Raw genomic sequence first — 12880 nt, forward strand, 5'->3', positions numbered from 1 at the left:
CATTGTAAAACCACTAGTTCCAGCAATCAACCTGCTAAAATAATGACAAAGATAGTTCCACATCTTTGAAATTTTAAAGTCTCGTCAATGACTTTGAGAGGAGGTAGAGTTGGAAGAGGAAGATGTAAGTCATATCTGCATTGCAAAGATTTTATTAGATATTTTAGGCTTTTTCAAATAGCTTCTTCCTTCAGATTTTTCACTGTCTTGATTTTATATTTTATTGACACAAGTTAGCAGTCACAAATTCATAATAATAATCATGATGGTGTTTTTGTGCTTAGTTTGAAATGCGCATGTTTTTTTCCACCTGCCTGACTGACATAAAGATTGAGTCACTACCAGAAGCTTGGGTTCTTTCGATTCACACAATTTTTCAAACTAAAATTCATTAATCATAATTTTTATTTTCATATTTTTAATCATCTACACTGTAAATAATGTAGCTATATCAAAAATAATTACTAAGCTGACCATAACTACATAATCATACATTTATGTTATGTCATCATTTTTTTCTTCTTGATATATGAGATTTTTTTCACGTAAAGCACATGGAAATCTTGTTCACTGAAATGGAGGTGATTAATATTAATCATCTTCAAAACTACAATATAAATAGACCACACACATAACACTAAGAGACCAAAATTTAAATCAATATACATGTCCATGGAATAAATTTATACTTTAGTTAAACGTATTATAATCTCTCATGATAAATTCCCATTCATTAAGGCCATGAATAAAGTGCAAATGCATGGGCGTGTTAACAGCAATAATCCAAAATCAACAAATATTACAAATAAAAAGACAGTTAATGAGCTGATTAAATACACATTAACTGAATTAATCATTCCCTGACATGTAATACATGTCATGTATACATATAAATACAAGTAAATCTATTTTCATATCAAAATATTGGATTATGATTGAAATCTCCTATTGGCTGCTTTGGCTCTCTTTCAAAGTACAAAAACATACCAATTAAAATTTCTCCAAATCTGTGTCCACATCTCATAGAAATAAAAAGCTACACTGGTGTAATAAAGGTCCTATTCATACCTTCTTTTGTAATCTTGGTCCTTATGTATTGTCGTTGAATACTTTCAGCAATATATTAAAAAAAGCAAGAGAATTAGACATATTTGCAACAATTCATTTGTAATGAATATATTATTCAGCAAAATGGGTAACCTAGTAGACTTGTTGGTGCACATTTTGAAATATAATTGCATATTGCCTCTTGTAATATGTGACACAAACATCTTTAGAAGTCCAATAAAGAAGTATCAGTTAAGCTTTTTTGTAGTCTTCCACACTTGTAAACACAATAGTTGTTGTTGTTAGAAACTTATGCTGCAAGTTTACAATCAATTGCATTTGAAAGTGTTATCTTTACTTAAGTTGACGCAGGAGTCCCTTGATATATCTCTATAGAACAAAGAAATTAAGTGTGTGTGTGTGTGTCTGTGTGTGTGTGTGTCTGTGTGTGTGATTTGGATTTTTAATATAGCTGGTTTCCAGCATATGAATATCAAAAATGGTATTTTATGTTAAAGTCATGTGAGCATGCATTACAATAAACCAGACAATCTGTTCCACATTAACCCAGACAATCTGTTCCACATTTATAAATCATGTACTTCACTTTGAACACAAAGTTTGCACCTTTCAGTACAAAAAAGATAAGTACACAATCTTCAAAACGGGAATAAATGAGGATAAATATTAATAATTTACTAGTCTCTCAACAAGATCCATCCTGAAAATAAATTTTCCACATTTCATCAGCATATCAAAGTTTCTCAGCAACTTAGATTTTTTGGCAAGCTCAACAGGCACTTTACTTAGAATACTGGAGGGACCTGCTTATTCTCTGACATAAATCAATGAAGCAAAAGCTGAAAAAAAAGAATTGTGCTTTAAGGGTTTTAGTTACTTCCTCTATGTGTAAAGTCCTTTTCAGAATTTATAAGAATTTTTCTGTAATTGTTTTGTGTAATTTTCTGTTTTTAAATTGCTTAGAAGAATATTTACAAAAAGCATGCATAACTCTTAATGATACCTCCCAATTATAGAGTGTTTAAATGATTCATTTAAATTTTCTGCACCTTTCTTCCACAAGTAATAAAAAAGAGAAAAAACAGAACATTTTCTGTTAACAATAATGGCTTAAATCTGAATGCTGCACAACAAAACCTACATTTCACTTCAAATTACTGTTACAGCATGCAACTAAACAAAAATCCAACCAATCAAATATTTAAAATGACAAATAACTAAAACAAAAAGTAGAGAGGCTAAAGTAGTTTGTCTACATGGACATCTTCAGGTGAAGATATAACTGTTACCAAGTTTCATGGCAACCCAGCAAAACCTGTGGAACTAGCTTGTGTCATACAGTGCTGCAATACATAAAAGTCAATAACTCATATAAACTTTGTGGGATCTGCTTCGTCAGGTGATGGTCATAATATTTAACAAGTTTCATGGCAGATTCCTACAAAACTAACAACCCATAGGACTAGTATCACTGTTGAATTTGTGTACTGGACAGAAGGATACACACAAGGATGGATGCATGGATAAAAGGATTGCTATATTCCCCGACCTCTATTAAGGTGTTGTTATTAAAATGTAATATTTCTTGGTTCGTCACACTATGTAGGGAGTTGTCAGCTAATTAGTTTGCCACCAAAGTCAAAAAATACTTTCAAAATATCTTATTAGTTAGGTGTCAACTATATAACTAAATGACACTGTACCGTAGTTGATTAATTAACTGTCAAGCTTTACATGTCAATTGCTATTAGGTAGATTCCAATAATAACAAGCCAATAAGATATCATTTTGGAAAAACTTTCTTTTATGTAAACAAATATTTACTCAGCATATGAAAATCTGATCCCTTTTTAATGCTCTTAGTCTTAAAGAAAAAATCCAAATATCCATTCAGTAAAAGCAATTACTTTTTTCTCTGTCCAAATACAGTGTGACCCCGCTATAACACTGTAGTTGGGAGCAATATAACCCAACCGCGTCATATACCGAACCGTGTAATATGCAACCAAGTCAGTTAGCTGAAGAAAATATACCCCCCCCACAAAAAAACAATTGTGGGGTGGGGTAATAAATGCGGGCGGTAAAATATGTGCTTCGTCGGCACAGGTACCATTATGACTTGATGCATATTAAATGAGAAATACACTGTAGTGAAAACAGAGAAGACATAATAAAATAGTTTACTTTATTCAGAGAACCATGAATTGGTACATATACGTGAATCCTGAATATATATAAATGTCTAATGTATAGCATGAATTGAGTAACAACACCGTGTACTCACCTGCGAACCTCATCATATACACTGAATCCACAATACAACTGATTCCATCGAAAATATGCACACACAGCTTTAAAATATTCATTAATTTTGTAACAGGTTATATTGGTCTGAATTCTGTGGAAAAACATAGCACCATCATGTACCGAATGACGATGCACATTTACTTTAAAGTACGTTCCAAGTCAGTAAAAGTTAGTTTGCGTTTTAAGCCGCCGTTAAAACTTTTTCCCTACAAAAAGAAAACTTTCACAGCACAGTTAACGTGTTCCAGTCATGTTAGAAAATGCAAAAATCCATCAGATTCCATCACTTTTATTTAAGTTTGGTACTAACTTCCCTTGAAGAAAAGTTCTTTGCCGTTATTGAAAGATTGTAGGGTGATGAAGGGTGCATGCGCTATTGAAGTCACCGCTAAAGGACAGCTTTGGAGAACCAAACTAATGCCCATTTCTTTTGTGGTGGCAACATCAAATAACTGTATTGCATGATTGAGACTGGTATTTTTTCCTTTTGCTGAGTACATTTTCATAAAAGTCAGTGCTTCAAAGGTAATTTTGTTTCCTTTGAAATTTCAGCAAACTATATTATCTGGGTACATTTTTAAAAAGGAATTGGCCGTCGTTTAGACTATTCTAGTTACTGACCCTCCACGCCTACTGAATAAACCAATAAGCAAGATGTATTTTTTCAAATAAATTTTTACATTTGTGGTAGTAGCGTGATGCTGCCTTCCACGCATGCATCTGAAAATTAACAAAGGGTCAACGGACGATAGAGACGCAAGTGTTCTGATGACAGGGATTATTGCAGAAAACATAAGCGTTCTGAAGGATTTAATTCTGAGTAAAACGAAGAGGAATTTTACTTACCATCCACATACAAATGTCAGTCTTTGTAAATATATTAATTACTAGCAAGCAGCCAAAAATCTGATGAAAGATAGATTACGAGACAATGCCTCGTCCGATTGATCTCCGTTACCAGAAATGTCAACAACAAAAAAGTGGATATTTCACAACATACAGAACTCATGCTAGATGTCAGGATAAGCAGATTATGCTATAACAATGCACTGTTTAGATGATTTTGTCAGTATGGACAAAGAATTTGTTTATGCAACAACAGATAAATTTCAGTGCATTTTATATCCAGTTTGCGGCTTCTTTTTATCAGGCCTCTGAATTTCTGCACTCCAAACCAAATGGTTGTATATAAAATTTAAAACAGCCAACAATGTCACCAACAAATAAAAAAAGCCACATGGTATGTTTTGAATCCAATAAGGAAAAACAATCCAAGTCTGCGACATTGGCAAAGACCTACGCGATCCCAGAATTAACTTTTTATGTGTTTTTTTTCCTTCTTTTTACTTTTAAGAAGAAGAAGAAAAAAAGTACTTTCTCGTGTGCGAGAAAAATACATATAAAATTTCAGAAGCCAGGCCACGATCGTCTTGTATTATTCATACGTGATCTCTTCCCCAAAATGATAAGCAACTTTTTACATTTTTTTCGTACTTTTTAAGAATTATTTTTGTGCACAAGTAAAATATATGTATATGAAATTTCGGGAGCCATGTCACGACGTCGTTATATCTGAATTCGAGTTATAACGGAGTGCGCTACAGCGGGGTAACACTGTAATTCGTGTATTAATAAAAATTATACCTTTTTCTAAAGACTGAGCAGAAAATTAATATATGTATTTTTATGATTGTATGCAGATGTGTGGACAGCAAATACAATATCTAAGTAGGTAAACCTGGTTGCATTATATCATTGCTTACCAATAAAGAACATTGGCATGATAATGTTTCAAAGTTCTATTAGAAAGAGAAAATTCTAGTTTCATATCCAGCATTTGTTTTTTATTTTGTTTGTAAAACTTTGACAGTCTATTCATCATGGACATGTACAGTCATTGGTGACAAGTCTGAGTGGAAACTTTGTCTGCAAATTTTACCCAGTTCTAACAGATATTGTTTCATAATATAAAAGGTGTCTTTAACACTATGTATTACTAAAAAATGTACATCAATTCATACTGAAAATCTAAAAGACCCATACTTTCCGTCAGAAATGTTTAAAGTGATTTTGAAACCAAAACTCCCAATATGTCAATCATTGCCTTAATATATAATGGAGTTAAATCGCTTAGACTGGTTCAGGAATTTAAATCGAGAATACCATTATTTGAACCCTATTACTGGCCAAAAGACTAAACTAACTATATCCAACTAACTATATCCAAAATGAGGTTGGCAAGGGGAAATACGCCAGTGAATAAAACTGAGAGTACAAGAAGTTGAGAAACTCACGTCAGAAACGGAGACTACTGTATCAAATATAAATGTAAACTTAGCTTTGTTTACTGGAAATGGGAACAGGAAATAATATTCAGCATAGTATTTAAACACGTTATGTCATACAAGTTAATCCACTTTAGTGAGAATAGGAATTACAATGAATGACTGTTTTGTTTACTTTTATACACTCTCCAGCTGTAAATATAAACAAACCCTGCAATCACGTCAGCTTGATTACAATGTTATTTCTGTTAACAAACTGATTCAGTAATTAATTCATCCAAATGTCTCAAGAGGAAAGGTTGCTTTTCCTTTATTGATATGTTTAACAAGTTCATTGCTTGCAGTATTTTGGGATCTGCTTGATTACAATTTGTGGAGTGTGTCAGATGTTTTTACAGCTACGTACTGACCAAGCCTTAAGTTAATTCATTTGCTAACTAGGGTAATCAAAGTGGTTTCACTGCCCAAGTGTTAACCTTTCAATGACCATCTTTTGAGTGCTGATAAAACATTCCTGAGTTTATCTTCCATCCTAAAACAATAAACTGGTTGGCTGGAAAACAATAATAAACATATTCAGTGTTGGAATAATTTTTGCACAATTTAAAAACATTAATTTTTTTGAAAATATAGCATCTAGAAAATTGAAGGTGTGACTTTTGAATTACTTAAGAATAGTGGGCATCCATGTCCATAATTCAAGATTGATTTTTCTTCTTCTCTCTTTTCTAGGATCAAATTGCCTCTCCAAATATCATCAGTGGAGTACAATAATTTCTCACAGGTCCTAATCTGAGCACCCCACCATACCTATTCAAAACCCCAGGGTTACATGGGCACAAGACCCTCACAAGCTGCCAGACTGAAAAGGAAATTTTCTGAAGCTGGAGGCATCTTTCTATCTTTTAGACACTCCAAGGTGATGTATGACTTGCCATCATCCCCCATCACAGCGAGTGACTTCAGGTTGTTCAGCAACTCTTTGGTCTTGTTTGCTATCTCCTGCAAGAAACAAAATACTACCATACACAAGGACACCAAACATTTAATTTCCAAAATGATGGGGCAGATTTTGCTTATTTTCAATGAGATTTTTGCAACTGGCAAAAATGTCTGTTGTGTAACACTTCAATGACTGATGGCACTTTAACTACACAAATTATACCAACATCAATATGATATCCAACTGTACTTGTATTATATACAGTTATGGGAAAATTGTAAACACTGCAGGTGTGACCCTGAGCAGACCTTGATAATTTCACAGACTTTTCATCGTTATATATGAGTATACCAGACATGAGCTAAAATACTATCCTCAAACTCCATCACATAGGAGCTCATGAATAAGCATGTCGAACGCACAAGCATTAGACTGCAGGTCTGAATTCTGCCCAAACCAGCTAGTCAGCCACAATGGTGTGTATCTGGGCACATTACTCCCTTTGTCCCAGCACTAATTAGTCTTTAATGTGCTGAAGTGCCATTACATGCCAATCAATTACTCAATCAGTCAATGACCAAAACCACACATAGACACCCATGTTTCCATTCCATACATACATGTTGTGGGCCAAATCAAGATTTAAAAATAAAGTAAAAAGTACTTATATTGTCCTTCATCTAACATCAATATATCCATCTATTTTGCTGAAATGAAGTTATAATTAGAATGATTTATTACATGGTTGAGTTCATTTATTTTAACGAAAATAGCCTTTAATATACCATTCTGACCAAAACATACTTTATTTATCTCTTCCTCTAGTTTTGGCCATTAAAACATACTTTTCTTGTCCCATTTATGACAAGTTTAAAGCAGACTGGTCAAATGGTGACAGTGAATATCTATGAATGACCATTGTTGATTAATGTGCAAAACACAGTCTACTGTCAACCAGAACATTGTGTTAATATTCAGAATACTCTATTTTCAATCAGAACATTACTCAGACAGTTGATGCACAGAACACCTTGTCTATTGTTGGAAAATCCTCTGAACTCTTTATTTTCTAATTGGTCTGTAGGATGTCATGTAGAGATGCAGCCAGGATTTTATATTAAAGGGAATTGTAATGTTTAACAGATGGAAGTGCTCACAACTCCATCCTCGTTGCCAGTGTAATTATGGGTTTTGTAATGAGAGAGGAAAAAGACATGTTTCTATATAATACATGTTTATTCCACAGCATACAAACTACTATTGCTTCATGTTCCATCTGTGAATATCATTTTTCCACATCTGAAATTCCTTAACTGGCATAGGCAATAACCTTTCCATTCTGAGCTAATAAGGAGCCTAGACTGACAGGACTCGCATCTACAACTAATTGTGTTTCCTTATCAGGATCGAAATACGCTATTATTGTGTCACTAGCTAGGTCTTGTTTGAGTTTTTCAAATGCTTTCTCATGTTTTTAAGTCCATGCCCATGGTTTATTTTGCTTGATTAAGGCTCAAAGAGGCTCATCGATTGTTGCATAATTTGGGATAAATCATCCCACATAGTTTGTCATGCCAAGAAAACTGCGTACTTGTGATATGTTTGACGGAATATTGGCACTTTTAATTGCTTCCACTCTATACTTGTTTCATAACTCAGTAGGTTTCCAAAATTTCCTTTGGTAACATAGAATGGAGCTGTAGTGATCCTATATTTTGTTTCAATCTTGGCTTGAAATCTGCCAACTCTGTGTAATGTCATTTCCGATCCATAGGCAGATATATTTGTGTCTGTTTCCTGCAGTTAAGGCTCAGGTTTCAGATTTGAAAATGTATATTCCTCCATGACATTAATGCTTGATCCTGTATGAATCAGTTTCTCTGTTTTTGTTCCATCTCCTTCTACCATTGTGTGCGGTTCTTTTGGTTTTAGAGTACTGGCCAAAGGTGTATTCTTCATCTGAGCTCTCAGGTTTACTTCCTCTATCTTGAGCTCTCAGATGTACTGCCTCTATCTTGAGCTCTCAGATGTACTGCCTCTATCTTGCTGGCTTTCTACTTGATTAACTTTGTTTTCTGCCATGAGTCTTGATCTACAGACTTTAGCAAAATGGTTTTTCTTCTTGCAGAAATTGCATTGTCTCCCTTTTACAGGACACTGCCTATCTTTGTGGCGATATTTGCTACCATAATTTCTGCATGTTTGGTTTCTGTATTGTTGTTTGCTGCTGCCTTTAGCTTTCTTCATGAAATGTGTCATGTTTCTGTGGCAACTAAGTGTCCGTTTTATGATGACAATGGCATTCTCTCTATTGGAATTTTCTATTTCTGTTGCTTGTCTGTCAGAGAGTTCCATGGCATGGACAAGTGTAAGATGTGTTAGGTCCATCTCTTCCCGAAATGCATGACATCTAAGACGTGTTGACAAACATCCTTGAATTATTTGTGATTTTAATTCTTTGTCGACATCACTGAATTCGCACATTGCTGAAAAATGCCTCAGCTTGGTGTGGAAATCATCAATCTATTGTCCTCTTTGTTGTTTTTCTTGCCAAAATTTCTAAATCTCATATTTGTGCTTCTTCCTTGGTGCAAAATAGCTGTCAACTTTTCTACAGTGGTTGGATAATCTTCTCCTGTCTCTTGAAGGGTTTCAAAAATCTTGTTTACTTCATCTCCTGTATAATGTAAAAGCAATGTACATCAACATTTTGTGTCTCTGATGTCCATTCCAATCAGATGGTTATCAAGTCATCCAATTCTTCCATCGAACGTCAGGCGCATTTTCATGGACTGAGAATGGTGGGAAAATGGGTAAACTTGCTGCCATTATCAGAAATATAGACTTTCACTACAACACAGCAGTAGTCAGTAATAATTCCCTGTCCTTATTCATTCCTTGTTATCCTCAGCTTTTCAGCTATATCCCAACCTCGTTGCCATAGTAATGTTTGGGTTTTGTCATGAGAGAGGAAAAGACCTGTTTCTACAAACATGTTTATTCCATAGCATACAAACTATAACTCCTTTGCTTGTCAGACCTACATCTAGCACCTTATCTGTCAGCCTTATCTCAGATCTATAAGATGCTGATTCAGCAATCAGAAAGTCTATATTACCATACAGCACTGCTTTTTAAACATAACAGGGATCTCCTCACTTGACACCGTAAGAAAATGGGTGCTGAATAAAAGGGGTGGGAGGACAAAATCACCAAAGTTCATTATTTACCCAACACTTAAACATCTCTCTCGCTTACATCCTGCTCCACAATATTGGATCTCTACTGAAATCAAAATTTTCATAAGATTCCCCTCTGGCTGTATAAGCATTCATCTTCTGACTGTTTGCGGAAGTAAACTGATTCCGTATCTGTATATGAATAGTGTTCTGTACTGAGAACCCTGTCCACAGTCTGCTTTCTGATGGGGAATATATATATATCACTAGCTAATCCAGCTTCAGCAACTTGTGAAATTGTTCTTATTGTTATTAAGTAACATTTTCCAGTGATGGAATGTACTGTCTCATGGATATCTCTGCTCCAAAATGCATGTGATGTAGTGACTTGGTATGTCATAAGAGTTGATGTCCTAAATTTAAATGCTGATTTCTGACACAAAAGGCTTATTTTTCCCATATATTACATAATTATGCCTCCAATAATGTTGTGTAACCATATGTAATGTAACAGTCAAGATTTCTAAAATTTCTGAAACTCTGCATCATATATTTTTCTTGTTCTTTGCTGGTTCATTTAACACAGCATCTAACATCGTTTTAGAATTATTGTCAAGAAACTCCACTTCATCCTCCACTTTGTTCATTCTGACATTCACTTTGTACACCTGCACCAGCCTTTTCTTGAAGCTGAAAAGAATCAGAAATTTTCTGCCCAGCCACTGTCTATAAACTCACCTTCTGCAAATGGACCAAAGTCTGTGAGAAAAGGGCATGAACTGCAGATCCCTCTGGTAAACACATTTTTCTTTTATAAATAATTAGCAGGATTTTCTTGTATCCTTTGGTATAAACCTACATCTGCATGGAGGTATTTTGATCCAATAAGTCTCTTTACTATTTAATTTGTATTCAGGTTCTCATTTATTCAGTTCATTTTAACAGTAACATTAAAATTTTATACTGCACAAAGTGTATTTTTATATGCAAATATTTGAACTAATTTGTCTGCAGTTTTATGCATCACTGTTTTCCAAGCAGCATGAAAAATTGCTACCAGTCAAGCCAAACACCAGCAAATGTAATGGTGTACTGGTGCAAAAGATGAGTAGCTACTCCATCTGACCACTTACGTCTTCAGATTTATCAAGTATACCTTACCATATTGAAAGAAATAACAGAAAAAATGTGAAAGATAAATAATAGCAACTTGTTTCTGATGACCACACATGGATCTAGAGCATAACAATCTTGTATTCTGGGAAGGGAAATAACTCACATATAAACTGTGTACAATAGATAATTGCAACTCCAGGTAAACATTCTTAAGCATCTATGTGATGTCTGATCATGACACGTGCTATTTCAGATCCCCAATATCTACAGGTGTTGGCATTTGGATACTTCGAAGTTTTATGGATCTAATATTTTCTATACCAGCCAATAGTGCCATGAGACAGGCTTCTCTCAAATGAGCAAATGAAACAGAAATATAGAAGTAAGATGCACACTAAGACCACAATAATGTTGTTAATTGTTTAGATGCATTTTGATGATGTGGATGTATATGATCCAATTCCAGCAATCTACAGCTACAACTCATTTGTCCACAGACCTAATTTCATTGGCAGAAGTGCTTTAAATACAATAGCCTCATCATTGTTGGCTGCGCCCAAGTTCTGATGCTGTCACTGATGACAAGTCAATGGATGAGAATCTATCAATGATGCAAATCATTTAATGAGAATATGTCATTGATGACAAGTTAATGGATGAGGTTCCACGCATGAGTCTAGAGCATAACAATCTTATATTCTGGATAAGATGAAGAGGGAAATAACTCACATATAAAATGTGTACAATAGATACTTGCAACTCCAGGTAAACACTCTTTAGCATCTATCTGATGTCTGATGACCCATGCTATTTTGGATTCCCAATATCTACATGTGTCGGCATTGGATACTTCGAAGTTTTGTAGATCTAATCTTTTTTATACTAGTGAACAGTGCCATGAGACAGGGTTCTCTCAAATTAGCAAATGAAGCACACAAAAAAGGAAGGAAGATGCACACTAAGACTAAAATAATGTTGTTAATTGTTCAGCTGCATTTTGATGATGTGGATGTATATGATCCAATTCCAGCAATCTACAGCTACAACTCATTTGTACACTGACCTATCTTCATTGGCAGCAGTGCTTTGAATACCATACCGTCATCATTGGGGGCTATACCTAAGTTCTGATGCTGTCATTGGTGACAAGTCAATAAATGAGGATCTGTCAATGATGATAAATCAGTGGATGAGAATCTGTCATTGATGACCAGTTAATGGATGAGGATCCTGATTTTCATTCTATGATCCCGACTGGTCATCATGATATCATCAGCTTAGGATGCCCAGCCTCTAGATGAAGTATGTTGGGATCTTAATCATCTGAACAGTTAGCAGCATGGTCTTAGTCAATAAACAGTAGTCATGCAATTAAGAACTTGATAAAATTCACTGAACAGTTAGCAGCATTTGGTCTTAGTCGATAAACGGTAGTCATGCCATTAAGAATTTGATAAAATTCACTGAACAGTTAGCAGCATGGTCTTAGTCAATAAAAAGTAGTCATGCCATTAAGAATTTGATAAAATTCATTGAACAGTTAGCAGCATGGATGCCCAGCTTAGGATGCCCAGCCTCTAGATGAAGTATATTGGGATCTTAATCATCTGAACAGTTAGCAGCATGGTCTTAGTCAATAAAAAGTAGTCATGCAATTAAGAATTTGATAAAATTCATTGAACAGTTAGCAGCATTTGGTCTTAATAAACAGTAGTCATGCCATTAAGAATTTGATAAAATTCACTGAACAGTTAGCAGCATTTGGTCTTAGTCAATAAACGGTAGTCATGCCATTAAGAATTTGATAAAATTCACTGAACAGTTAGCAGCATTTGGTCTTAATAAACAGTAGTCATGCCATTAAGAATTTGATAAATTCACTGAACAGTTAGCAGCATGGTCTTAGTCAATAAATGGTAGTCATGCCATTAAGAATTTGATAAAATTCACTGAACAGTTAGCAGCATGGTCTTAGTCAATAA

The 12880-nt window shown here is 34.6% G+C and overlaps 1 protein-coding gene across 1 annotated transcript in view; it reads right to left on the reverse strand.

The window, feature by feature from the left end:
* Positions 1–387: 387 nt before the first annotated feature.
* The window catches only part of LOC149770988 (DENN domain-containing protein 10-like), a 40114-nt gene continuing 27621 nt past the window's right edge, over positions 388–12880 (reverse strand). Inside the window, exon 8 of the mRNA XM_089948922.1 lies at positions 388–6662. Within this exon, the coding sequence (XP_089805048.1) occupies positions 6489–6662 (174 nt within the window). The 3' untranslated portion in view covers positions 388–6488. The remainder of the gene's footprint in view (positions 6663–12880) is intronic.

This window comes from Sinohyriopsis cumingii, unplaced genomic scaffold (genome assembly GCF_028554795.1).
Source record: "Sinohyriopsis cumingii isolate HCF-2022 unplaced genomic scaffold, ASM2855479v2 utg002156l, whole genome shotgun sequence".
NCBI lineage: Eukaryota > Metazoa > Mollusca > Bivalvia > Unionida > Unionidae > Sinohyriopsis > Sinohyriopsis cumingii.